At 44.3% G+C, this 27956-nt stretch overlaps 1 protein-coding gene across 1 annotated transcript; it reads right to left on the reverse strand.

Annotated features, from left to right (window-relative positions):
- Nucleotides 1-844: 844 nt before the first annotated feature.
- On the reverse strand, nt 845-27696 carry LOC125000801 (NALCN channel auxiliary factor 1-like). Its single transcript, XM_047576487.1, has 3 exons — nt 26364-27696; nt 5699-5870; nt 845-3907 (listed from the first exon to the last, which is right to left on the reverse strand). Exons 1-3 carry the CDS (start codon nt 27048-27050, stop codon nt 3609-3611), a joined length of 1158 nt encoding a protein of 385 aa, XP_047432443.1. The 5' UTR covers nt 27051-27696; the 3' UTR covers nt 845-3608.
- Between the last annotated feature and the right edge of the window lie 260 nt (nt 27697-27956).

Below are 27956 nucleotides of genomic sequence, written 5' to 3' on the forward strand. Positions count from 1 at the left end.
AATGATATGAAACATTAGTTACTGTGTTCATTTTAAGTCATTAGTATGTAATGTAACTTCATCAATATTTAATTTATATCCATTTTGAAATTCAGTTTTATAACATAATGCAAACTAGCATGGCATTTTATGTAATATTGCTTTTTACCATTTAGTTCAGCGTTGCAACAATTGCTAACGCACTCATTAACTGCTTATGCTGCTATTGACCCCTTCACAACTTGTAAACAGTGTGACGTTTTCTGAGGGGCGGGGCTTAACTGGAGGCTAAGCATTTCAAGTACTATAGCTTGTAAACGGTGGTTAGCATATTTCAGCGGATTGTTTTGTCAAGAATGGACGAGGGAAACGTATATTTTGGAGAATATACTAATAGACTCACTCTCCGAGAAGGTGATCTGAGGACACAGAGGGGACGAAGTCTGGCCTGTCTTCATCAAGTGAAGCCTCTCCAACAAAGATATTACAAGATGTAAGTGGAAACACTGTGGAGTGTAACTTACAACCGCGCTAGCTAGCGGTTAGCATTAGCATGTATCAAGAAGGCTCCAAATAATGATTAAATTAACGTTATTTCAGTCACAATTTAGACTAACACATCATTTTTAGATGACGTTCAACCAACGTCATCTAGGATTGGCAGTGGTATGTGATAAAACTTCAAGTTAGTGTAAAGATATTCTTCAGAGAAAAACTCTTGTACATATCCAGTCAAAGATGAAAGCAAAAGAGGTTTATGTACTGGGTCTCTGTATTGTATGTGTGCACAGTATCAGCCTATAATAAACCTTTTATGTTCATTTTGACCCATGTGAAACTGGGGGAAAGAAAGCACAAACACCAGTAATGTTTAACATAATTTATATTTATTTTCTTTTGAACAAAATGTTAATAAATGTATTTGTTTTACGTCCAAAAAAGATCATGACTCGTGGGACGCATTTTATAAATAATTTCATCCAAGTCTTTTGTAGAAAAAAAAGAAAGTAAATTAGCAAACTAAAGCATCTCTAGTATGACAATATGACAACTTTATCATAATTTTTTCTCTATATTCGAACCCTTTTTCTCAATTCAAGCTCCATTTTTTTCTCCATACGTTTTTCTTAAGACCTCTTCATCTCGTCTTTTTAACATCCAACTTAGTCCTACTCATCAACTCACACCACTGCTTTAGACAACAGAAAAATGCGGCAAAAATCTCAAAAAACAGACAAAAACCAAGGAGGCGAACGGAAAACACAGTGAGATTCCAACAGTGGGGGGGGGGAAGAAGTTGGGGAAGGCAAGAGAGGGGGCGTTTTTGGGATCCCACATCCTCAGGACATATTTACAACAGAAAGGACAAGGGGAGGCAGGGGGAGGGGCTTGTGTTGGTGTTGGTGGTTGGGGGGAAAATGGGTGAGTTGGTCTGGGCTGGGGTTCATCTGCATAGATCCACAGGACTCAGATGATGAACAGACTCGGATGAGATTGAAGGGACGGCAAAAACAACAAAGTGTGGGCCTATTACATCCGCTGCTGTCTTCAAGGGAATGTAGTTCTCGAGTTTGTCACGGAAATAAAAAACAAAAAACGAACAAAACGACACGTTCACGCGAGAATAGCGAGCAGAAAATCCGGAGCGTGTCTTTTATGCGACATCCCACTCTGATGTGTGAGCAAATCGATGGCGACGTGAGGCAACGTAAGGTTAATGGAGGAGGAGGGGTCATTTGGAGGCGAGGTTAAAACTTCAGTCCGTCTCTAGCTGATCGTTAGCAGCAACTAAATGGAGGCTAAAAAAACTGCTTCATTAGTAAGATTAATCATCCTCAGCTTTAATTTTTGGTATCTCAGTGGTTGCTAATGGGATCACGTTTTAGCTTCAGATAAATCTCCCTTTTCCTGTCCTGTCCCAAACTAAAACGCTTCTCGTCGGCGTGTACTTTACGAGCGGCAGCCATGCAAATAAGATGATAAAACAGACGGAACGTGAAACGATGTTCGATGGATCAGCCCTTGAAAACTCCTCACGCTCCTCACGCACCGCGACACCAACACTAGCCCTTTGCTAGTCAGTGAAAGATGGCGCTTGATCGGCTCGTCTAAGGGTGATTTTAAGAGTCAGTGGTTTTCAGTGATTGATTGATTCGACTGACTGGCTGGTCACTTCCTACAGCTCTTGAAGATGCCACAGAGTACAATGCTAACACTCCATTTTTATTTTTTGCCAGTATCTGCCTTTACGCAGCAGAGAGGCACTCAAAGATCTGGGGCCTCATTTATCAACGTGTGTGTTGCGACAGCAGGAACTTTCCCCACGTAGCAGGAACTTCTAGGAAGTCGGTCCTAAAGCCAAGATGAACCAGGTCCTGCAATAGTAAAGTTCTGGGAGCCCCTGCTCCTTGGGTATTTCGTTTTGTAGATTGCTGCTTGGTCATGTATGCTAGCATTTAGCTTTAGCATTCAACACTTTTAATTTTGCAACCGACTGACTTTTGACACCAGCTGAGTGGCGCTTTTAAAGAAATGCAGCTAACATTTGTGATTTATTTGGTTTATTTTGCCTTTATTGATTATTTGGGCACAAGCTAATGCTAAAGACTCTCCTTGATAAATGAGGCCCCTGGTGTTTTGGCTTCATGCAACGGCCCTCTTGAGTCCCTGGGTTTTCCCTGCAGTCTAACCTAAGACAAGTCTAAGTATTTGTCCAAGGTGAGCCACGCCGACACCACCGTATGAGGTAAACTGAACACTTCAGGAACCGGAAAACACCACCGCTAACGAAAGCTCCGCATCGCCCTCTACGACACCCCGTGACTGCGAGCCTGAACCGCCACTACCTTCGCCTTCGTTTGCCTAACTTGCACAATGGCCCAACAAGTTAGAACAGAAAACGAGCTAGTCTCAGAGCACTTAAGGTCCTAAAATGTTTCGGCGTGTGCCGTCGCAAGGGGTTGAGAAAAGGTCCGGTTGGTGGGGACAAAAACACAAGCCGAACATCAGAATACAGAAGAATAGTTTGTTTTCAGAGAAACGCATGAGCGATGGGTGAGCTGGTCCTGGCTGGCCCTTGAGCAACATCACACACAAGGTAGTAAAGAAGATGCCTCTGAGGTGATGGAGAGTAGGACGTGGAGCACAGTTGATATATCAAAACATTCTGGCACCTGGAAAAAAAAAAAAAAACGAAAAAAGAAAAAAAAAGTGCAGCAAAAAATCTAAAGGTGATGGAGAGCACGGGCGCACACTTCATCGATGTCCGTCGTTCCTCTGACATGCCATTCATTCACACTCTGACAACGAAGGGAGAGGAGGGAAGGAGAGGAGAGGAGGAGGAGGAGCAATAATGCTAGAAAACATTTGGATGGAATAGAAACAATGAGCAGGTTTCAAGTGGCAAGAGGTCAGTTCTTTCAGCGGGGACAGGGGGTAGGGGTGGTTCTCAAACATCTCGGTTCATGTCCAAATCCCAGCACCCTTTAGCGCCAGTTAAAACCCTCCCACTTCAGGTTTTGTCGTCGGCAGATTGTTGAGGCATTTTCCAGCGCGTCTCGCCAGATGTGTCCCTGGCTGCCGTGGCGCCGTCAAATCCGTCCTCGGGCTTTTTTCCGGGGCCCCGAGGTTCACTCCTCGTTAGAAGCGCTCTCCTCTGGTGAGAAAATGGCGGCCACGCCCACCAACGTAGAATTATGGGAGGCTGATATGATGATGACAGTGTGTAGGAGGACGAGGGCCAGCAGGCAGATCTTCAGCCGCCCGCTGCACAGTCTCTGGGTGGCGGCGGAGGTGACCGAGGTCCCCTCGGGCTGGCAGGAAGAAGCAGTCCTTTTTATTGTGCCGCCTGAAGGGTTGTCCATTTTGGAGTCCCATCGGACGTCGCAGCACTCCACCTCGCTGTCTGATGAGTGATCTCCCAAGAGCCCTGGGAAAAGAGATTACACGCATGAAAATGCTGCCTCTTCCCTGGTGTATATTTCTATTCATTAACAGAGGTCATGGCGGGTAACAGGACAGGGAAACACTGGGAATGAATAATAATATTTCTATTCTGCGGCTTTAATCATCTTCAAATGTGAGTTTTATTGGAAAAAGGAGATATGGAACAAATCCATCTCCATGAAACAACAGAAATCTTAACAAAATAAAACAGACATCTCCTTCTCCTTAGTAGCTTATTTTAGATTACGCTGTATAATGATTCACTTTACAGTACGGGCGTTACTGTTGCACTTCATTTTCTTCACGTCGTTAAACAGTCACGGCTAAATAACCAACCAAAACCTCATTTGCATGGGACGGTTTATCCAGTAGCGCGACGGCGGCGGATCGAACCCCGCTGGCGTTCTGCTCGGGGGCCGACCAGACGGGGCGACCCTCAGCTGAACTCGAATTAAAGTCCGCCCCGCACACAGAGGGTGACGTATCGCTGCTCCGGCTGACGACTCTGATGGAGCCTTAAGTTGGCAGTAAAAAGAGGGAGCTGCTCACGTCTGCGCTGGGAAACGTCTGAGGGAGAGGCTCACTTAAGACGGGTTCATATGTTGGATTAGATTTGCTCTCTGGGTTTGATTGTCACCTACACCTGTAAGTTTTATTGCTAACATAGATTATTCTTTTGTTTCTAATAACCTCTTATTTGCTCCGTCTTCATAACTCGTTCACAGACACTCTGACCTTTCCAGTTCTCTAGATGATATGTCAACGCAATACAACATTCATTTTGTCTCTTAAAGCAAATGATGTTCCCTCGTTTGTTTTTATTTGGAACTACAACACCCGTGGCGCGTTTCTAGAGAAAGAAAACTTGATGATGAATATTTCATCTCTCGAGTTTAGCCACCAGAAACTGCAAGTCACTTCTCTGTGACTCAGAGAGCGGCTGCTATTTTCGACACAAAAACGTGGCAGCCCCGGACGCTCAGGATTTAAAGCTGCGTAATCGCTTCCAAGAGCGAGTGTGTCACACGGTGGCTACTGGTTCTGCTAAAACTGCTGACTGTGTTGGCGAGTGGGCCGAATGGTCAGGCCAGGCCAGGATGGCTAGCTTCCTGTTGACTCTGGAACACCTGCGCGTGGCCGTCTCCTTCGCCTTGTGCGGCGGCGACGAGAAAAATGTCCCTCCCTCTATGAGTCACAGTTTGAACAGTTATAAGCTCCCTTAATATACTAGAAGTGGAATTAAAATATAATTCCTACATGTTTTGGTCCAGCTGTTGCCCACTCCATGTGTACTTAAAACTAGCATTTGCGAGTATTTTAACCTATTTTTTCTTCCTTATTATTATTATTTTTTTAAAATAATATATTGCAATATATAGAATATAAGGGAAAACTCCTGTGTGGGCCCTTTAGGTTGGAGCCGCTGTGTTACTAATCTCTTTTAAGGTAACTTGCGCTTTGAAATACAGAATCCTTGGTGACTATTTCTGAACAAACAGCAGTAAATATTAAGAGACGGGCCTAATTCAATTCATCAGTGTGGTTTAAAATGTCCTTATGTGAGCAGCAGTGCTCCCGTTGGCCACTAGATGTCATCAGAAAGCCTTCGGAAATCATTGTTTTTATACAAGGGGGACCATCCAGTCAATATGGAGACACACATTCTGGGTGAAATAATAGCATGCATCCTGTTATAAAGCACTAAAATAATAATGCCCCCATCCCCAACAAGGCAGCCCCATATTCTGGTGGTCACAGGTGGTTTGGTATCAACCTGTGCAGATGAAGCTGGGGCTGCCGCCGTGGATCAAGTCGTCGTTGTCGGGCAGGATGAACGGACAGCTCTGCTGGACCTCCAGGCAGTACTGGTAGCACGGTACCCTCTTCTGACAGGACTGCTGGGTGGTGGGGAAATACTGAGCGCACAGCCAGGGTTTATAGGCCGTCTGAGGAGGAAGGAGAGAAAATGACATAAATAGATGCAGGTTCATGATCCACTTGAGGACTGGTGGAAGTTATTTGCCTCTGCTGGGTCTTAGACCTCCCCCTGTTAATATTAGACTCATAAAAGAGTCAAAAACAACTGCATATTTAAACCAGCGAGCATCGGAGTATTTTTCCAGCCGAAATGAAACCCGGCACTGTTCAGAGCATTAATCAAAGCTCGGGATGTAGTCAAGGCTCGCCTACTAGCAGGCTCCCTGGGATATCAGATCAATCTTACTGCAAAGCATTAGCTAACCAAGTATGACTACGGCAAATACAGTGTAATGATTTGCTTATTTATAAGATATGAATTATGAGGCTGCTGCAGCAGGCGGAGGATGCACTCTTTTTTTTCTCCCCCACAATAAGCCAGGTTAAAGGAAGCTAAAGACTGAACAAGGGCTGAAAATGAACTCTTATTTTGGCTATGAGTCAATTTTATATTCACAAAACCTTAGTGAACAACGCCCAGCACCACAAAGATATTCCATTTACTACCACAGAAGATAAAGAAAACCTGAAAGTGTGTTTCTGCATTTTACTTGAAGACCGATATAAACAATGAGCTCTATTCCTGCATGGAGTGTTTATTTTAATCTACTCTTGTGTTTTGGATCGGGTACAACCGGAAAACCAAATGGCACTAAATAAGCTCCACAAAATCTGCGTCCCCTTCCAAGTTAAATTTGCCGTTGTTCCCTCGTGAGGCAGGATGTGGTACGAAATGCGCAGACTTATGTGCATAAGGAGACAGATGGTGACATGTAATAGCCAAAGCCTTGGGCTTGGTAAGCTTAGCAAAACAAAATGAACCAAGGGCAAACCACAGTCTGGATTCATTCTCATGTTGAGCCATTTTTTTTGTGTGCTTTTTACTGGGATTAACTCAGGAGAAGGGAAATTACAGCAAAGAGCAGAGACAATCTATCATGGAGACTTTAATCGGATTAGTTTTGACCCCGCGTGCCGCCCGAATATCTGACCTTGTAGAAAGAAAAATTTCAGCAGAACCTGCGATGATGGCATGAGATCTTTGCTCCGTTTAAACTACAGTTTAGTTGCAGAATTTGCTTTCCACGTCCAATTTTATGAACCACTACAGTAAAACGTAGGGGGTTGTTTCGTTCATTGAGTAACTTGCATCAACACTTAAGTTTTTAAACCAACTGCAGAAGACTCATTCATTCAGCGATACATCAGCTGTCTCGGCAGCACACCGTTTCATACAGAGCGCCACACTACTGACATTACCTGTCAATCTAAGCCTCCTGTTGCTCCTGCTCCTAATTGGCCCAAGAGCCTGTTCAGACTCCATGTGGAATCCCAGACACATGCTGCAAAATTAGCAGAAGAGAAGCTAACAGTGCAGCTAGCTCCCATCAACATCCACTCATTCAAGGTTAGTTGTTAGTTGTTGTAAGGTAGAAAGTTGTGTGCTAATTTGCCATCAGATGGCTTGGTGATTCACTGTCCCTACTGCATTTAGCTATGTTTAAAGTTTTGTATATATATAGCACTAGGCTTTTAGTCTCTCCATCGGTTTGGGGGTCCTTGGCTTGAAAAACATTGAAGACACCTGCTCTAGAGGAAAGCAAAGTGTGAGAGGTGTATTCAATCCGATTGCAATCTGGAATCTCACCACTAGGTGGCTGTACGCTCAACACACAGATCCTTTAAGCTATGTTGTCAAACCTGCATGTGGCAAAGAGCTAACAAGGCCACAATGTCAAGTGAGTCTAACATGCAAAAGATTAGCAAATAAGTTTAGCAAGTGTTTACCTAGTGTCTCTGAGAGGTTGAAAGCTAAATGCTAGTACTAGCATGGGCACATTCAAGTGCGGCAACATCTCACAATTAATAATAACATAGATAGAGATCTTGTCTAGATCGAGTTTAGATCAAAGCAATGAAATGTGACCAACATCGCTGTAGCCACAGTGACTGATGCAGTTCCCTGACATGTGACGCATTTACTTCGGTTCCTACCCCCAACACTGATGACAGGAAGAGATCTCTCTGTCCACCTCTATCTGAATCATGTTGTTAGCTGTGTATCAGGCTACCGAGGTTCAAACAAAGATTCCTCAAGGTTTTCAACCACTTGATGATGTGTTCACATCTCATACAGTGTCACACAACCTGTCATATGACTCCAACGTCTCAACCAAGGTTAGGCTATTTTCAACGGCAACAACACAGGCTGTTTACGTCACAGCATCCATAGTGTGTCTTGTACCTGAGTGGGAACACAGCAGGTCTCTCATTGTCTTGCGGTAGCCAGTGATGCATGGAGAGAACAGCTCTCTGTTAAATAATAGAGGAAATGTGGCGCTATTAAGCTGTGAGAAGCTCCAAGAGAGTCATTTGACTGCCTGGCACATTCAAGCAAAAAGGGCCCAAAAGTTGTTTCCAAGTCATGAATCAAAGACAAAACAAACCATTACCACCAGCCAGGTAATCGCCACGCAGGAGAATGATTTAATGTTTCACAGATACGAATCAACTCTTAGAACCAAAAAATCATCATATTTTAAGGGAATCTTGGCCAGTTTTATAATTCAAAGGGTGTTGGTGGCCGGCAATATGATCCATCCAAAATATGGACTGAAATATGATTCACACAGTGGCACACTGTTCATTTAAAAGTGGGAAAAAAAGGCAAATTTTCAAGTGAAGGAACCAGAACTGTTCCAACTTTGTCCATAAAAAGCTAATCCTGCGGGGTCTAAATGTTCCTAGTTGAAAGAAGAGAACATTTTAAAGAAATTATATGAAAAATAAGACTTTCTTTTCCTGCAGTTTGCTACATTTTTGTAACAGAATCTTGGGATGATTAGCTTCAGGACATTTTCTGTTTGTTGCTAACGTTTAGCATCCATATCAGGGGTGTTTAACATAAACATAGCATGTAGGATCTATCTGTCTATACATATATCTATATATATATAGATATATATATGTATATATAGGCTCTCGTCGACGTGTAATATGCAGCCTTGTGATTGGCTCCGCAGCAATAGGGGCGGAGCCTGCTGTGTACAGGAGGCTTAGATTGACAGGTCTTCTGCCTCCATTTACCAAAATATGTTGGATTCATGTTAATTTGGATTTAAAGAAATTTAAATTTGTGGGGGAAAATTAAACAAAATATATATAAAATATGTCTAATCAACCACAGACTTTGCGGCCCCCCCGCAGTACCCTGCGGACCCCGTAAGGGGTCGTGGACCCCCTGTTGAAAACCCACGATCTTGCATGTTTAACGACAGATTCACCAAAACACAAAACCAGGGAAAACAAAACGTGCCACGCAGCATGATTAATTATCCCCCTTGTAATTTAACCACGGTGGCTGGAGGTGAAATAGTTATTTGTCGTAGCATTTATCAAGTAAATTGCTCATGGCTTTGGATGTTTACATAAATTACACCCAGATAAACCCTTAGCCCTTCCACCAACTACCCACGTGGGGATCTGATTTGTTTCCTGTTTATGCCGACATACAGAGATAACAAACGTTGCACATGCAATTATAATAATTATAATAATCTGATTACGGGGATGATAATGGTAATGATGAGGACAGTGTGCTTCGCAAAAATCAAATATATTTCCAGATGACTTCATGTGTCGTGTGTACTCTGTTTTCCCGGGATTTGTTGTTTTTCCCAGGAAATACACTCATCCTTCAATTCAGATTAAGAACAAAAGGAAGGGCCGACGCTGCTCGTCTCTGTCTCCGCTTTAATCAGCGCTCACGCAGGTGGAGGGAAAAGTTCTCTGTGGATTTTTTCTGACATAATAAACGTGTTCATCGAAACTGCAGCGAGACGCATTGACAGTTTGACTCGCAGCAGTGCGAAACCGGCTCAAGGCCAAGATAAAATCACTCAGATCAATGATTGCATTCGCCTTCTTTTTAAGAGTTGGGGGTGTTAAATCTGCAGCTGAGGATTTTCCACATGGCAGCTCCCTGTTTGCAAAAAAAAAAAACAAAAAATAAAAAAATAAAGAAAAAAACGGCTGCTGCTTAATTTGCGATGATTTTGCATAAATTCTTGCAGAAGTGAGATAATCCGTCTAGGGATGCCTCGGTTATCAAAAGGGAACCAAAACAATACGCTCGCAGTGAGACAGGAAATCTGGGTCCTCCTGAAGATGTGTGCCGGCAGTTGCCAAGGTAACGGCTTTTTCTGCTTTTCATTAGGCGGGTGCTGCCCCGCGCGCTGGCATTTTTTTTTTTTTTTTTTTTTTTTCCTGTTCGTGTGCACGTGTTGGAGCGTGCATCCAGGTTTTTTCTGTGAGCGTGAGTGAATGTAAAAGTGTGTGTGTATGTGTGCTCAGCGTGAAAAGGGAAGCGTACAAGAGCAAATTGAGTTAGTCAGGAAGCAGGCCTGGAGTCTGATTTGATCAGTCTAATGTGTGATCAGTGTGAACCTGGCACTCAAAAAGCCTCCGTCGCCATGCAGCTTAGTCTGCTTCAAACAATGTTCCGAAGCCCAGAGACACCAAGCCGACAACCGGTTTCCACCGTGGGGCTTTATTGCCGCAGCTGGCCCGGGCCGCTCGTCCGTTACGGCGTTGCGCCGTTTCTCCGTTCGAAATGCAAGATTTTTTTTCAAATGTTAAGAGTTGAAATTGAGGAAAAGCTGCCCTCATGTGTTGGGCTCTTGGGCGCCAATCTTTTGAAGCCTAAAAATAACATTTAGAAATTAAGATTCAAAGACTGAAGCTCTGGCAGATAAGAGTCAGCAGCGCTGGCATGTGAATTTCACCATAGTGATTATTACTATTATATAAGAAGCAGGATGTAGCAAGAAATCATGCTTTTATTTTGTAAATATTCCTCTTAATCTGGCACAAACTGTTCAGGACTTTATTTAAGTGGATGTATATTATTTTCTTTTGTATTTTTTTTCGATGTACGTGCACCTTCTGAACCGTCAGAAGATCAGACGAGGGCGGGAAACGGTTTTGCAGTCGGCTGTGAGCGAGACCATTTGCGCTACTACTATTCCTCTTTCCTTTAGGGGAGAGACGATAACACAAAGAAAATACAGGGCTGTTATTATTGGACCTGGAGAGGCAAACCGAGAAACAGTTTGGGGCCGAGCAGGGGGGGAAAAAATGAGAAAGGAGGCTCCAAATGGCTCAGAAGTTTGTGGTGTATTGTCGATGCACTGTGGGGCCTTCAAAGGCATCTTCAGTCTGAATCACAAAACAGAGCAATATGCAGAGTCAAACAAATTTCACCCGCATCCTTGGAGAATATTACTACCGGGGCTCAGTCGGTGCAGAAGAATCTTCAATCTCCAGCTGAAATGTAACCGAATAAAATCAAAACAACCGTTTATTTTGAGCTTTTTTTCTTCGGCGCACACTCAAAATAACTGTCAGGTTGGGGAAAGATGTCCATCTAATGCCTTTGGTGGATGTTCAGAGGCTTTCTGACTATGCGCTGTCATGTTGCATCAATCAATCCTGGTGCAAAAAACAAAAACAAAAAAAGCTTTTTTAAATCAGATAGTGCAGCAACGGTGTCTCAACGGGGGGAGAGTGCGGTGGCGAGTGGTCGTAATGTTGCATATTGTGCTGATGCCCCAAACAGCGGGTAGGGAGCTCGAGTCCATCTGCAAGAACGATAATAGTTGAGCTACTTTGGTGCTATTAAGGTATGTAGCTTAACACCTGAGAGAAAGAGAGAAAAAGTTTTTGAAATAAGGAAATGACCAGTGGTGATCCGCTCTGCACGGCTCGGCTCCGATGGACACCGCACACACGAACACACGCAAACACACGTGTGAATTCTTGCTGGGAAAACGGGTCAGTGTTGGTCATTCCCAGAGCATCCGGCCATTCACACAAGAGCGCCTGTCTCAGGCTGACAGCTCCTGGAAACCTGACATGCAAAGCAGCTCGTTCTCCGCTCTGTGCTTCGCCCGGGCGCAGGGCTTCCCCTCACCATTCCCCATTCACACGCCTGTCATCTTACACAGAGAGGACTGTGGGGGAGCTTGTCTGCACACGAGAGGAACCACTACAGAGCTACAGACACATACTGTAAGCTCAGTATTCTTTTCAGCTCTCTAAAGCCCACAGCGACACAGTCGTATGAAGCTGTAGTTCTATTTAGGTTAATACGCGTGTTTAAATGTGTAGGCTACAATTCTAATATGAGGAGTCAAAGGGTCCTGATTTTATTTACCTTAAAATCAAGAAAGATTTTTTTTTTTTTTTATGAATTACGACTAGTTCTAATGAGACTAAAATGCAGCAAGAAACAAATGCATATTTATGCCATAGTGCAAATTTAAACAATTAGTCGTGGCTCAAAACCTGGATTAATCAATTTTATGTGAATGCTTTATGCTAAGCTAAGCTAGCTGTCCTTTAGTATTTTTTTTTTTTTACTTCTAAAAAGAGCAAAGCTAGTTGTTTCACTCCATTTCCAATCTTTCTGCTAAGCTAAGCTAACTGTCTTTTCTGTTACTGCTAAAAAAACAAGGCTAGTTGTATCATTCCATTTCTGGTCTTTATGCTAAGCTAACTGTACCTTTTTTTTACTGCTAAAATGAACAAGGTTAGTTATTTCAGTCCATTTCCAGTCTTTACGCTAAGCTAAGCCAACCAAGTGTGTTATTATTTACTTTTTTTTGCTTCAGAGCTGAGCTACATGTTTGATCCTATGATATATAATCAGTTAAAATACTAAAATAAGTGCATTTTGTTGTTTTTTTCATACAGCCCGTACAAAGTGTGGTTTTATTATTAGCCGTAATAACGTTGTAAACAGAAGCCATAAAACCTTGAGTGTATCCCTAAGCTCTCCCTCATAAATCAAGCGCCAACTTAACTGTATTTGTGTTGGCTTAGGCTTCCGGGTATGTAAAAACTTTAAGTCAACACGCTGTGAAGTATCAACACTCCGTTTCTTTCCCAGCAGGACGGTGTTGTCGCGTGCACACACACTCACACACACTAACACACACACACACACGGCGGCTATAAAGTAGAATGACAGAGACGGCTATAAAAAGCATATGAGTCAGCTGCAGAGTGAGATCCCAGTTAGAAGCTGAATGACACAGATCATTACCACTCACACAAATCACAGCTGTGGTAGAACAGGAAGCGGCGCTCACACTACCTGCACTATTTTCAGCTGCGTTTCTTCATTTGAGCCTGTTTTTTTTATTTTATTTTTTTTTAGCACAGTCCCGCTCTGAGTGTGCAAAATATTAGGACTCGATTCCTGATGCTTTTTTATGAACTGGAAACAAAAAAAAAGCATTTTTATAAACTACACAACACAGTCAACCCTGACAAAATGTTGTTGACAGCACTTTGATGCACTCACAACTCAAAACCTCAGCGGCCTCCTCGGGTCACTGACGCAACTGTTGGATAATCCAGCAAGACAGGCAAACATACAGGTGTCCTTCCCCCTGCACTGATGTGCGCACTTATTACTTCCCATTCCCTGGCGTTGTAATGTATCCTGGAAAATGACACTCTGAGGCGCTCTCATCAAATTAAATGGTTTGTAATTTCAATGCAACTGCTCACTGTGCCATCTCCCACTGGCTGGCGCCGTCTTGGGTGGACGGGGTCAAAGAGGGGGCCTGCGGCGGGCTGTCAATGTGACCGACTTAAAACTGGTCCGGTGAGTCGAAAAGAATCAGCCCGAACCAGGAGCAAACATTTCGCTCCATCGGTTTGATTTCTCAATGACACGCTGGCAGGAGTCGACCTGGGGGTTTATGACTTGGGGAGGATTTCAGTCAGAGCTGTAGTCTAAAATAAGATGAATGACTCCACTCGGCACGGTGAGAGAAAGCCCTACAGACCGGTGGTGATATTCAGAAACAGTGTCTGTGATAAATATGTTTGAAATCAGCTGTTTAATCCTCATCTGTTTCATTTACTGCCCTCTTGTAACCTCAGCAGACAAAAACGTCTATGATTTGTATTTTTTTTTTCTCCATAAATCTCTTCAACACTTTACAAAACTACCAAAAATTCAGTCATTTTGGGGAATTTTAACCCTTTAAATGAAATGACTAGACAACCTCATGATATCATCTAAGCTCAATTAAAACATTTTAAACATAGGCCCTGTAATGGGGAAATGGCTGAGTTTAGTGGTAAACACTAAAAATAACAAATTTGACCATTAAACAAAGCCCAAATATTCCAGACTGAACCATTTTATTGTGCCATGACCGAGAGATCAAAAAAATGTTGTTATAATGGAAGTCAATGGGACGTTTTTGTCCGCTAAGGTTACAAGCTACACAAAAACTACTAACCCAGTTAATATTTTAGATAATCTTGGTCATACCCAAAACTGATCTGAAAAAAACAAAACAAAACAAAAAAAATGCTCCAGACGCTCAACATTATGGAAAATTATTAAATAATTTTGTTTGTTTGTTTGTTTGTTTTTCGTAAAAGCAAAAGTGACTTCAAGTAATCAAATTGGAATTTAAAGGGTAAAAATGCCTCAAAATTATTAAATTGGTTTGGTTTGGTTTAAAAGATTTATGCAGAAAAAAACATTAACCAGTTTTTGGAGATGGAAGTTTTTGTCCGCTAAGGTTACAAGGGGGTGGTAACTATTAGAATTATTATTATTATTTATTTATTCATTTATATTTTTTACAAAATTTGTGTAGAGATGCCTGAGTTTTTATTGCATTTTCAAGGCTTTTTGTTGTGGGAGGTGGAGTTCCCAACAGTAACAAAAATGTATGTGCAGATCCCCATGTTCAGTCTACATGCTAAGCTAAGCTAACAACCCGCATATGTAGCTTATGTACACATATTTGGTGTCAATCTTCTCATCTAACCTGTGCGAAAAAAGACAAATATTGTATTTCCCCCCAAAAATTTCTAACTACCGCTTTAAAATGTGTCCAAACAAATTACGTTTTTTAATAGTTTTTTGTAGCGGTGTTTGTATTTGCTCCGATTACTGTGCAAGTGCAAGTGCAATTTCCCATCAGCAGACTGTTTGTAAAAATCCTTCAAATCATGTCCCTGCATCCTTTGTTCCAAACCCTGAGTGCATCAGAGCTGCTTTCTGTAAAGCTGATAAAATTCAAAGAGCCGCGTCAATTTCTTAGAAGTAAACAAGTCCGAAAGAACAATGTTTAAAGGTGAAAACGGTAAACACGGGCCTTGATTAATGATCCGTCAATCGTATTGACAGGCTTCCAGAAACCTTGAACCTTTTAATAGGAAGTGCCCTGTAGAGGGGACATTGGCGCATGTGGTTTGATTGACAAAATCCTGGAGATTTTTATGAGGCTCTTGATAGGTGGATCCACACCTCCGCGATCAGATCCACCTTTTAGAAACACCTATCGCACGCGTGGGGAAACATGGTCCGCGTTTCTCTGAACCATGGTTTGTAGATCATTTCTGAGAAAACATGATCGTGAATGTGCATGCCGGGATTTGTTTTCAGCCTGGTTTAGCATGCAGGCGCAGCAATGATGTGGCTCCGTTTACAAAACAGGTAGACAATTGGCATTCAGCTGGTGTGAAAACCAAATGTGATTTCTACTAGACACGAGGTTGTTTCCCAGGTATAGTTTCATGTTGAGTAGGTTAAGCCGGGCTCTGGTCGCGGGCTCCCTCTTGGCTACGAGCCAGTGCTGCAGTTCCCGTCTCGGTAGGTTTAAAGAATTCATTTTCAGCCGGATCAGAGCTCAGGGAGGCAGGTGAATAGGTCGGCGTGGCCCTGGTTTATCTGTCGATACGGAGCCTTGCCCACACCGGGAGGCTCGACCCAAAGAGCCCGAAGAGTGAGTGGGGCCGTGTCGCTTTGACACGCGATAACCAAACCGGACTGGACTGAGCACAGCTGTGCTGTTCATGTTACTTATTTTAGATGAAAATAGTAGTTTTGTGAGTTGATACTATTACCAGCACCCATTCATTCACCCAAACATCTCAAATCATAGCGTTTTTTTTCCTCCCCAATTAATAATCTCTGTATTCGTAGTAACTTAATGAATGTTCCTAATGCCTGGAATAAAAATTCACTTAACAGTTCATCCTCAGTGCTGTCACTACGGGCCGACCCTCTTCAATGTGTAGCCCGTGGAAAATAGCATGAGGTAAATTACGTCACCGCTTATGATCGCTTTTCAGGCAAAATACTGTAAATGACAATCATTACTAGCCAAGTGCTGGCAGTAATGACAGAGGGGGGATGAGGAGGAACGGCCGGTCTGAGAGGAGGGAGCAATCAGCATATAGATTTATTAGCTCGCAAGGGAGTGAAAATGGGAAAGGTCAACGTGTGAGTGATGGAGGGCAGATAACTGTGGTCCAGGCTGCGATCCTTGTGCAACACAGTCAGTGGTGAGCGTTCACCTCAATCAGTGCCGGAGAAAGAGTGTCAGTGGTGAATACGGACACAAAGTGGACGTTATAGAAATTTGGAGATTCTCTTTGAAGCGTGCGTCACGGTTTACAGCTCTGGAAGGTCGTATTTAGGGCCTTGTGGTGCTTTCAGCTAAATACTGCTAGCTTAGTTTAGCATGTGGCCTTTGCTGGCAACTCCACAAATCAAATCAAACTTTGTTTGTATAGCACCTTTAATGCAAATAATAATAATAAAAAAAACTCTTTGAGTATACAGCTCCAGAAGGCTGTATTTGGGGTACAGTAGTGCTTCCAGCTAGGTAATGCTAGCTTAGTTTAGCATGTGGCCTCTGCTAGCAACTCCAAATGAAACTTTATTTGTATACCACCTTTCATACACATAAAAAAAAATCTCTCTGAAGCCTGCATCAGTTCTCGTTGAGTTTACATCTCTGGAAGGTCGTATTTAGGGCACAGTAGTGCTAACAGCTAAATTAATCTAGATTAATTTCACATGTGGCCTTTGCTAGCAACTCCTAATGAAACTTTATTTATATAGCACTTTTTAAACAAATAAATAACCACACAAGGTGCTTCACATATAAAACAGACCAGACTGTAACAAGACACAGCAGGGCTTCAGGTTGCATGCTAATGCTAGCATCTCTCATTTCTAATCTCGTACCAACCACAATTCTTCAAACAATTGAAAAGCCACCTGCACCTGTGCAACGGCTGCCTGCAAGGCCACAAATGAATCGACTGATTTCATCATTAAATCTTGTGCTAGCACAAACAGAAGACAATCTTAAAGACGGCACTCACAGAGATGATGCAACGTGCTGGCGTTAGCACGTTTAATTAGCTTAGTGTGTTAGCATGTTGGTTAGCACCAGTTATTCCTTCCAAGTTGTGGTGCAAGGATACTGATGGTTATAGCTTTCTTAAGATTAAGACCATCCCACCACTGGAGAAAGCAGCTTGAAACAACTTGTATTTCCATTCTTGTGTATTTCCCAAAATGGTATATACACTTAATAATATAATATTCTGCTAACTCTCTAAGATGATTGCTATGTGACAAGAATAACCGAACCTGTGTGGCGCTTGGAATGACGTGGATTGGAGAAATTAACATTTCAAACTGAAGGTGGCACTAGGGTGAAAAAAAAAAAAAAAAAGTCAGGGGTCACAAAGATCGTCAGGGTTAGTTCATTAGGGACCGTGAATGTGTGAATGAACTTTCATGCTAATCCATCGACTGGCTGTTGAGATATTTCCATCCGAGCCACACGAGTGAAAACAGAACAAAGAAAGTTTGGAGTGAAACATGTGCGCCGTGCAGAAATGTCACTACAGCTGTGTGTTAGTAATATATAGGAACAAAATGGAAGGCTCATACAGCCAAGAGGCCTCCCTTTCCTCCCACATCAAGAGCCTGACACAAGCTCCTACTCTGATACACCCCCTCCTCCTCCACCACCTCCTCCTCCTCCTCCTCCTCCCGCCATCACCGCAGTCAACACTGCGGCCTTGAGAGTCAAACTCCTCTCGTCACATATCTGTGGGACGTATTACAGTCACTGCAAAAAGAGTGTTTAATCATGAAACAAGATAAAGTAGACGGGCGAGAGCTTCCGTCTAATGTCGAGCCTTCTGACGGCGGAGGAGGAGGGGGTCTCCTCAAAAACGCCGCCAGAGCAGCTCTCGACTCAGGTGGCCCACTTGGCAGAGCACATGAGGTGAGGTCCTGGAGAGGGGTGAGGTGGGGGAAACACTGTGGGTGTACCAGACGGCCTTGATAATGGTTCGACGCTGTCTGTGTTCGCACTAAGTGGAGCATCTCTCATAGACAGATCATCGCAGGCTTCTGCTTCTAACGAGAGTGTGGTCTCGCCTACTTTCTAACAAATAAACAGTGCGGTTAAGGCAAGGACACTAAAACATTCAGGGATAATCGGTCGAGCTGGCAAAGATCTGCCTGGTCAATCAAATCGTTGGCGTCATCTCGGCTCCGTTGGTTTGAATTTGTTGACGATAAAATCCACTGATGTAAAAGATATTGACAGTAAATGACTTTAAAAGACAGTTAAGAGCGATGAAGGCATTCGGGAGTTCTGATTGGAGTATTCAGGTTTAACCCTAACCCTAGGTCCTGGTAATAAAGATGCACCAACTTTCCAGTTAGTTAATTTAGTTTATGACCTAACGGAGGGATGTCCAATCAGCACAACAGATATTAGGAAGAAAACACAATGTGGTAGCAGTTGTATTAATGTTCCTGGTTAGCTTAGCAGTTGACCAACTAGCCAAAACTATAAAAACTATGGTTTTATTCTTATCTTCGTGCTACTCCCCGGCCTCTCCTTGTTCGTCCTCTGGTGTCAAACAGAATGCATCTCAGAGACGTGGAGGAAAATGATGTAATATCGCCACTCCTGTAAATCCGCTGGGCGTCTCAAACGAATACACACAAGTTAAATCTGGTTTAATGGGAAGAGATGTAAGGCGTGAAAAGGATTTTTCTTTTTTTCTTTTTTTTTGAGGAAATACTGGCAAAAGAACAAAAACAAAAACCTCATGTACAGCGAGCGACAATTTATTTAACGGGACAAACGTCACCCTTAATCATCCTAATGGGCCACACGGAGCTTAGCAGAGAATCAAACATCACCTTTTACCCAGGCGACTGTATATACCTGCGGAAAGGTTCCTCGAGAAGACACATGAAGAGAGGGAGCAGTATCTTACTGGGAGAATAAAGGGAAAAGTCAGATAATCCCATTAGTGCCAAGTGGCGGGGAATAAAGATGTGCGGCTCTCGTGATACCTGGTCATCAGTTTTCATATCTGACACCACCAGCTCTGGACAACACTGCTGAGTGCCTGAAAGCAAGGGCACAACACCCACCGCGCGACCAAAAGCAACATTTATAATATAATGCAACGCGGCGCAAAGCGACCGGGGTATGCATTCAGGCTTATATCTGTCCTTGGAAAAATAATCCATTTAAATACCTATGCAGACAATAGGGCCGTTACACTAATTGATGCCATGCACTTAAACGAATGGGGGTATTAGTGTGACCCTTAGGTGTTTCACAGGAAACGAACATCCTGCTTGAAACGTCTTTTTATTTATTTATTTTTTACATTTAGTTTATTCCATTATCGCTCAAACTAGAGAACAGCTTGGTGACTTAATGCAGTTCATCTCCGGGGAGGGTTTTCTGTCAGAATGTGTCGTTGTGCCACATCTGCCCGTGCTTTCTGCCGGATAACACCTTTTTGTTTGTTTTTTTTTTGTTGAGTTTGTTTCACACACGGGAGCAGAAGCTTGAAATTAAATTACGCTTCACTGTAAATGTTTCAAAGTTTAGAAAAACTTCCGGAGGCGTTATTTATAGAGTCAATCCACTTAATCTGTGCATTTCTAATCAGATTTGATTGACTATGACCAAACAACCCTTTTAGGTGTTATTGGACAAACGTTAAAATCCTCACTGGTGCTCAGAGATAATGACAGAGACTCTTTGTTTTTGTTATTATTTAACTACCTACCTACTATATATTAAACTCAGCCTAGTGCTATTTATAAATATAAATTATTATTATTATTATTTTGCATTCATTAATTTGTGGGGGGAAATTAAAAATATATATGTATAAAAAATGTCCAATCAACCAAAAATTTTGCGACCTCCCCTTGCAGTACCTCCGCGGACCCTCTAGGGGTCTCGGACCCCCCTGTTGAAGACCTACATACTAAGAGGATCAGGCCTGAAGCTACGTGGTAACGGAGCAGCTGAATATATTACAAACTTCTGTGGCCCCAAAATTTAAATTCATACAAAGCGGTTCTTCAATGTGCCTAAAAATAATTGTAAAAAAAAAAAAAAATCCCGGAGGAGCACCTCTACAAAGGTAGTCTGGCTTCTAGCGATAAATCAGAGAAATGGCTGCAGAGAGAGAGAGAGCATCCATCGAAGAAAAATAATTGACCTATATGGAGATTAATACATGTGACCGCGACATGACTAACACAGGCTGCAGTACGTATGCATGCATGTGATGTATCCCATTACGGAAAAGGAAATTAGTTAAAAATCTTTTTCATTATTTCCTCATTAGTGCTCCAGGTTTCTGTAGACGCATTCAGAACAACAGGAAATGATTTCCCGGCTCGTTCAAACGTCCTAATTAACCTGTGGAGGCACCAGTGGTTCGGCGGTTACCTCTTGCGACCCCGGACATATGCCGAAGCGTAAGGGACGTAAACTTGGGCCACAGCCGGAGCAGCTGAAAGTCAAATAGATAAGTTATGTGGTGAATCTTGGGGTATCTAAATCTCTCCTGTAATCTAGCTACGACGTTAGCCTGGACCCTCGATTGACAACGTTGCTGCATGTCACATAAACGACAACGAAATATCACAGAGATGAAATGAGGCCTGTTAATTGCGTAACCCGCGTTAACCTTCTTCTTCCCGGCTGTAACCTGCTCCCCGGACAAAACAACACGGGAGCTCTGCTGTGCACTGCAGCAGCTAGCCTCCCTCATCAGCATTCAGCTCAGGGATGTGTCCATTCATAAGAGGGGGCTGTCGTGGAGTGGGTCAGGCACCTCGGAAGGGACTAAACCCACCTCCAACCCTCTCCAAGGTCAGCGTTTCCCAAGCACCGCTGGGAATGGCGGAAAATATCACACGTGAGCGAATGGGCGCTCTGGTGAAACCTAGCCGGGCGGACGCCGCAACGCTCAGGAGGATCTGTGAGAGTGTGTGTCGTATAATGTGAATAAAAAAATGAGAGGCATCAAATTTTAAGGAGAAATAATAAGCCCTGGTGATGACGGGATGATCACATGAGATCATTTACAGTTTAACATAAGCGTCCGTAATCAAAGCCGTCCGTACGTGAGCCACTTCCACACAAACAGTACATCTGTAGAGTAAAAAACATCACAACGCACGGGTCCCGCACGGATGAAAGGAGAATGATTTTAGTACACTGTTGTTATCGTAGTATTAATCATCTGTGGCTGGTTAGAGAGTTGACTCATAGTTTGGCTCCTTTTCAAACGTTGGCTGCGCTCTGCTTTCTTTCTTTCTTTTTTTTTTTTCTGAAAACGAGTCGCCGATCGTTTGCTCTTCGGCTTTTCATTGCGAAGCAGTTTGCGGAGCCTGCTCTTTGAATTTTTTTCATCGCGGCTCAAACGCGCTTCCTTTTCGTGCTTTATGTTTCACTGGAAATGTGGAAAACTGCGATCGCTCCTGCAGACTCAGAGAGGGACACCGCTGAGTCTCAGTGAGCTGATGGGTGAAGGATGAAAGCATTTGTTAGGAAAAAGGAAATCTATTGAAAAGACAAGCGATATGGATTAAAAAAAAGTTACTTTGTGTCTTGATTTTTGTGTGTTTTTTGGATATATATATTCAGACAAATCAAATTTAATCTTAGAATGCTAACACGCTAATGGAGCTAACATGCTGTTCACAATGACCTACGTTTAGCATGTTAGCATGCTAACATTTGCAAAGTCTGATATTTCTCGAGGTAGAGCCGGCTTGCAAACCACTGCAGATTCACACACAATTGAAGTGATAACTTCCTGGTTTTGCATACATAATTTGACTCAATTCGACAGAAGTATTTTATATATAATTTGGCTGGAATGGAAAGTTTCGGAAAAAGCAATACTGCACAGAGCTCCGACTGTGTTCAGATTTTGTCTCCAGGCCCCCCCCCACCATGTGAGAAGTGATATCCTTGCCGTTACACACCATTTACTGCACAATTGCGTGGCTGTCTATATTGTAGGTAGAGAAATAACAGATGAGGAGTGTGCAGCTCTAACGCCGGCCTCCTCCTCCTCCTCCTCTGAACCACACGCTTGCTCTCGGGTCGTATGCCACAATCAGACGGGGCCACATATTAGGTTGACGTCTTCACCGAGCTCTGCCGCTGCCCTATTTCAGTCAGAGGAGCTGCCCACTATCAAACGAAGGGACGAGCGAACGCGGGGGCGCTCGGCGCCCAATCGATAGGGATCAACCTCTCGGTAGCGCCGCCACCCGTCCCCCGGGCTCAAAGAGAGCTCGGATCGATGCAGATGTGTGCGGTTGACAAGGATCTAAAGGAGGGAGGAACGCCGTGGACGATGTCCTCCTTTCCACTCGCGCACAACGCCGGCTAAGATTAGACCTTCAGTCGGACCTGGAGGGTGGGGGAGGAGGCAGATCCGTGCAAAGACGAGTCATGGGTTGTGTTTTGAAATTCATCAAAGCAGTGATGTAACAGTGAACGCAGAGAAAGAGGTAGCAGGGCTGGTAGTAAGAGACCACAGAGGGTCCAGACGTAGTAGTAGAAGAAGAAGTAGAAGAAGAAGAAATGACTTCTGCATTTTCAAATTCACAAATTAGTAAATTGCGTCTCGTGCTGGGACAGAATCGGGCCACTTTCTACTGGGAAACATCCTAAATGAAGCCGTCGTGGGTTTTTATCGTGGGGGAGGTGGATTCCAACTGGATTTTGATTGATTGATGGTTTCAGTGTTCGTCAGCCAACGCAGCTTTCTGCTTGAATGTCAGTTTTCTCATCCTCCATTTGACCGTAGCGACGTCGATTCCTGCCTTTCTCTTTGACCGCTCCGTCCAGCTTCTCTCTCCCTCTCACGCTCGTCTTGTTCAACTTCTGCAGGAAAGTCGCCACAGCCTCGTTTTAACTCGCTGCGAGTTCTTCGGCTTGGCACAAAAATATTCTAATTGAACGCGGCTGGAAAAAAATTAAAAATAAAGAAACGCTCTTGGAGCTGGCTCATTGGGATGGTCCCAATTTCTTTTTTATTAAGCCTGAAAAAATAGTTTATTTTACTATATCAAAAAACTACTAAGCTGACTGTGCATTGGCTCAGAAGTTGCACTTGAACACAACACAAATATCGTAGCCACCACATATGTTCTGCACCTTTACGAAGCCAGAACTGGGTTTGAATTTTGAATATAACACATATTGGTTTTTCTTTTCTCCCTTAGTGTTTTTTACTTCCTATCTTTCCACCACCTTGATTGTTGGATTGGTTTCTCCTTGTTTGCTCCGCCCTCATCGGTTTCACCTGTGTTTCGTTAACCCCATGTGTGTATATATAGCCCTGCCTTTCCCTTTGTTGCCTGTGATGTTATCCCTGTTTGCTCTACACTGGTGCTTCCTCGTGTTCATGTCTTGGTTTTGGAGTTGTGTTTGTGGATACCCTCATTTTATTTCCCACTCATACCTCTCCTTTGTGTCCTGCATTTGAGTTCTGCTAAACCAAAACACCGTAAGCAACAAACCGTCGCACACTGTAACCGTTGCTTAGCCACCGACAGCTAGTTCCAACAACAACACAAAGAAACAAAAACAAGGTCCACTCTGTTCGTCCTCTTGAGTAACCACCCACAAGGAAACCGAACATCAGGCAGGGTCCCGAAACTATACTTCGCCTGGTCCCGATTGGTGGAACGGAAGCATATGACACCCCCTTGTTCACATTAGACAGGTCAACTTCAAACCAGGAAGAAGATAACAAACCTACAAGGCTAAACAACCTACTTCTGTGAGCAAATATTGTGTTTAAATGAGAATCCACGAAGAATATAGCTGAGGAAAGACGTTCTCAAGGTATTTATATGTGAATATTTTTACCTTTTATGATGGTTAACTGTGGTTGGGATGGACAAACTTCTCGCTGGGGCCTGGAAGTTGTGATTATCATTTTAACAAATGGGTTTAAAGTGGACTTTGAGAGTTAAAAGACCTGAACTATATAATGTGATGAAGCTGGATCAGACAAACAAGTGAATATGCTTCACGCGGATAAACTTCTGCATCATACACTTTGTGCTTTTTGGGGACTTTTATTGTTTCCTGTGCAACTGTAAGTCCACACCGTGGAAAGTGGCGCGTCGCCGCCCTCCTCGGTTCCAGCCCGGCCCCCGCTGTCACGCTGAACGCCGGGTTTTCACTGAGTCAGATGATGGAGGATCCCATTGTGAGGAACAGCACACCGGCCGTGTCCGCTGTGTGATGTTTCACCTCGGGCTAGAGGAATCAAAGCACCACCTGCGGACCACCGGAGACACTCCCGCACAACAAACGCGACTCTCCATGTCAAATACCCTCGCTGGAAATGTCAGAGATTGTCCTCTGGCTTGTGCTCTCACTACATCTCCCTCCGCTGTGGAACGAGACGTTGTTTTCACACTTTCCAGCTCGGTGTATGCTGTATTTACAGAGGCCGCTTATATACACACACACATACACACGTCTGTCTGATCCGACACACAACTTACACTGCTGCTCTCTCTGAGGCAGGTAGCCATTAACTCTGCAAGAGCTCTACATTATCGTTTGACTCATGCGGCTCTCTCCGTAACATATACATGGCTGCAGCAAACCTATAATCAAGCAAGAAGGGTCATTGTTAAAGAAATTAGCGGCTTGACTAAATGACTGTTTTCCCTCCAAAAATGCCAAGAGGTGAGCTTAGAGAACTGGCAGCGGATACAGCGTGAACTCGTGTGCGGGTCCGCGGCGGAGAAGAGAGAATATTAGACGGCGCATGACGGTTTCTTGAAGGAAGCTTTTTTATTTTCTTTCTCAGCCTGCTGCGGATTTTCTCCAGCAACCCGCGCGCGGTCCATGCAGCCTTAAATCAAAAGTTCCCAGAGCCCAAGGCTGGTTTTGTTCTGACAAAACTCGAAAGCCAAAAAAAAAAATGATGAAAAAAAATTTTTTTGCTTCAAGAACGATACTGATCAGACGAATGATGCCAAGCGACAGACTGAATGCGGAGCCTGGCTTTAAAGTGTCATCGTGAAATCGTGTAAAAACAAAATAAATCTGAGCTTCTACGTCTGCTCTGTCACACTCTAGGAGTGTGTGTGCTTTTATGCAAACATATGAATGGGTTGCGTTGTCTTTGCCGGGATAAAGACAGAAAAAGTGAACACACACACATGCAGATGGGGGTTTTAGTTGTTTGGTTGTTTTTGCTCCTAGCTTCCCATGCTAGGCCCAGCTCCTCTGCCTTGTGAGTCCACCTAAACGGTTTGTGTAAGAAGGCAGATGGCCTGATTAGATTCGCGTTTTTGACGCCTGTGCTTGCGCCTCTGCTACTGGCTGGGTTGAATGGAGGCCATCTGGGATTGGCTGGGGCTTCTGTGAATGGAGCCGGGGAAGCGCCATTCAGCACCGCGGACAGCTCCGCGCCGCCCGCCGGAGCCCGGAGCTGTCCGCGGTGCTGAACGCTGAGCCGGCCCCTCCCCCCTACTACGTCCCACTTGGACCGTTCAAACTGGGTGGACAGTGGTTTTGCAATTAAACAGCGAGCTAAGGCCGACAGCGCGGGCCTATGTGCAAACAAGCGAGGAGAAAAAAAAAAGACTTCCGGCACATTAAGCAGGGAAACCACCTCTTGACTTTAATGAAACGCTCTCGATATGGAGTGGAGCGGCCATGATGAACACCTGGCGGACTGCGACAACACACACAGGACGCGCAGGGGCTCCCAGGAGTTGTTTGCATAGGCCATCAGCCTCCTTCCTGCTCATTAAGGTGCTATAAGCGCAAAGCTATAAACGCCGGGGCAGTTCAAACAGCCCTATGTGGGTTATCAATGGCGGATTAGGAGCTACAGAAGCGCCAGGCGGTCTTCAATGTCAAAGAAGGGAGCGTGAACGAGGAGAGGGAGATGCTGAGAGAGAAAACACACACACACACACACATAGAGGGAAAGAGAGACTAGCAGGGCCTCCATCTGCACATTAGCATGGGGCCTAAACACAATGAGGAGATGAATGAACATGAGGCCCGGAGCCGGGAGTCTCCTTGAATCTGTCATCCGTCTCCATGGCGACTGGAGGAGGAGGAGGAGGAGGACCAAAACTGGCATCCATCCGGGCCCAAATCAACAGATGGCCACCACATCACTCCCCTCCCCTCCGCACCTCCTCTCTCGCCCCTCCACCCCCTTCCATTTTTTTTCTTTCTTTTTTTTTTTTTTTTTTTTTTCCTCTTTCATTTTAATATTTGCAGCCCTACCTTGCACTGCTCCATGCACGTCCTCACTGAATATGCCCCCGGCTCATATTTCTGAGTCAGGAGCTCAAAGTCCTCGTATTTCTCCTGGGCGTGCTGGTCGTAGCGCTGGTACGCCTGGACGCACAGGCTGCATCTGGTCGTGTCGCCATCGCCGAGCACGTCGAGGCTGCAGTTCAAATTGTCCGGACTTGTCGACCCGTAGAACAAATCCAGCAGGGAGTAGGAGTTACAAAAGGAAAGGTACAAATCGCTCATATTTACAGCCCGCGTCCCCTCTTTGCCGGAAAGGCCCCTGCACAAATGGTCGGCATCTGCGAAAGTGAAGCAGTCTTTAGATAAACTATCCTGGTGGCAAGTTTCGAGCCGCCACAAATGTTTGGTAGAGTTTCCTATAAAAATAGCATCTGGGTTTCCTCTGAGGCTGCTGTGTGCTGAGTGGGTCTGGGGTGAGAGGAGGTGGGAGGATGCGAACTTGTCCCGGGTCCGGGCCAGTTTGGCCTCGGCGCAGAACCACAGGTGATCAGAGAGGAGGATGGTTAAGAACAAGAGGGATGCCAAGGACAGTCGCCATCTCTGCGCCCTCTCTGAGTCGGTGAATGGCTTTTGGTTGTCGCGGGGGGGCTCTAGCCAGATTTGGAAGCCGTCGTCATCTTCTTGCTGCCAACACGTCCCAGCACCCCTGGTCATATTTTGGGAACCGGCCGACTCCACCGTGGGGGCTCCTCTGCCGCAACAGTCATTGACGTCGGGTCCGCTTCGCGTTTTCCTCCCCTCAGGTGTCGGGCTGTGGGTTGTCCCGGCTTGCCTGTGCGATCAGCGGTAATTCCCATTAAAATGAGCGTGGGCCGGATGGGAAATCAGACGCTGGCGACCACGGGCCGCATCCTCCATGGCTGACCGGTGAAGCCGCTGTCCTCCCCGTCCGCCCCGAGCTCCGCGCCGCGCCGCTCCTCTTGCGTAGCCTCGACTCCGTTTTTAGAAACACTCACCGACGCGTTTACGTTTTCCCCGGCCTCGGTCGTGCAGGGACAAGGGCGCTATCCTCTTCCAACATGGCGAAGCTGTCTGCCTTTGTGTCGGCGGATGGGCCTACAGCCTGTAACAGACCTCTTTTCTTTTTCAAGCCCTCACTGTCTTCATCTCGCTGGCGTTGTCAAGTTGCCGCCATGTTCGCCAAGACGCGGTGTTTGCAGGAAGCTGCATCAAGCCAGCGACGATACACTGCACCATTTCCGCTCGTCCCATTCATAAGAAAGGCCACAGTTTGTCCTGGTATTTACACCTTTATAAAGCAACTACACCCCTTCTCCCCACCCCGCTAAAGAAAGCAAGTGAATGTTTGTAAGCACTCATCACAGATTATGAATTATTCAACGAAAGACTGGTTGCACGTTGTCTCACTTGAAGCATTTTCACAATAAAACAACTATAAAACCATAACAACTACATAATAACGGTTTGTTTTCTTATTTGACTTCATCTGTTTAAGATTGTCGCCGCATTTCTTTACAATATTGAGCAATTGTGCTTTTAAGTCGAGCCAACATCAGGTTTAATGTCCGTTTCCAAGCATAAAACGTGCAAAATAATAAG

Source organism: Mugil cephalus, chromosome 23 (genome assembly GCF_022458985.1).
Source record: "Mugil cephalus isolate CIBA_MC_2020 chromosome 23, CIBA_Mcephalus_1.1, whole genome shotgun sequence".
In the NCBI taxonomy this organism is placed as follows: Eukaryota; Metazoa; Chordata; class Actinopteri; order Mugiliformes; family Mugilidae; genus Mugil; species Mugil cephalus.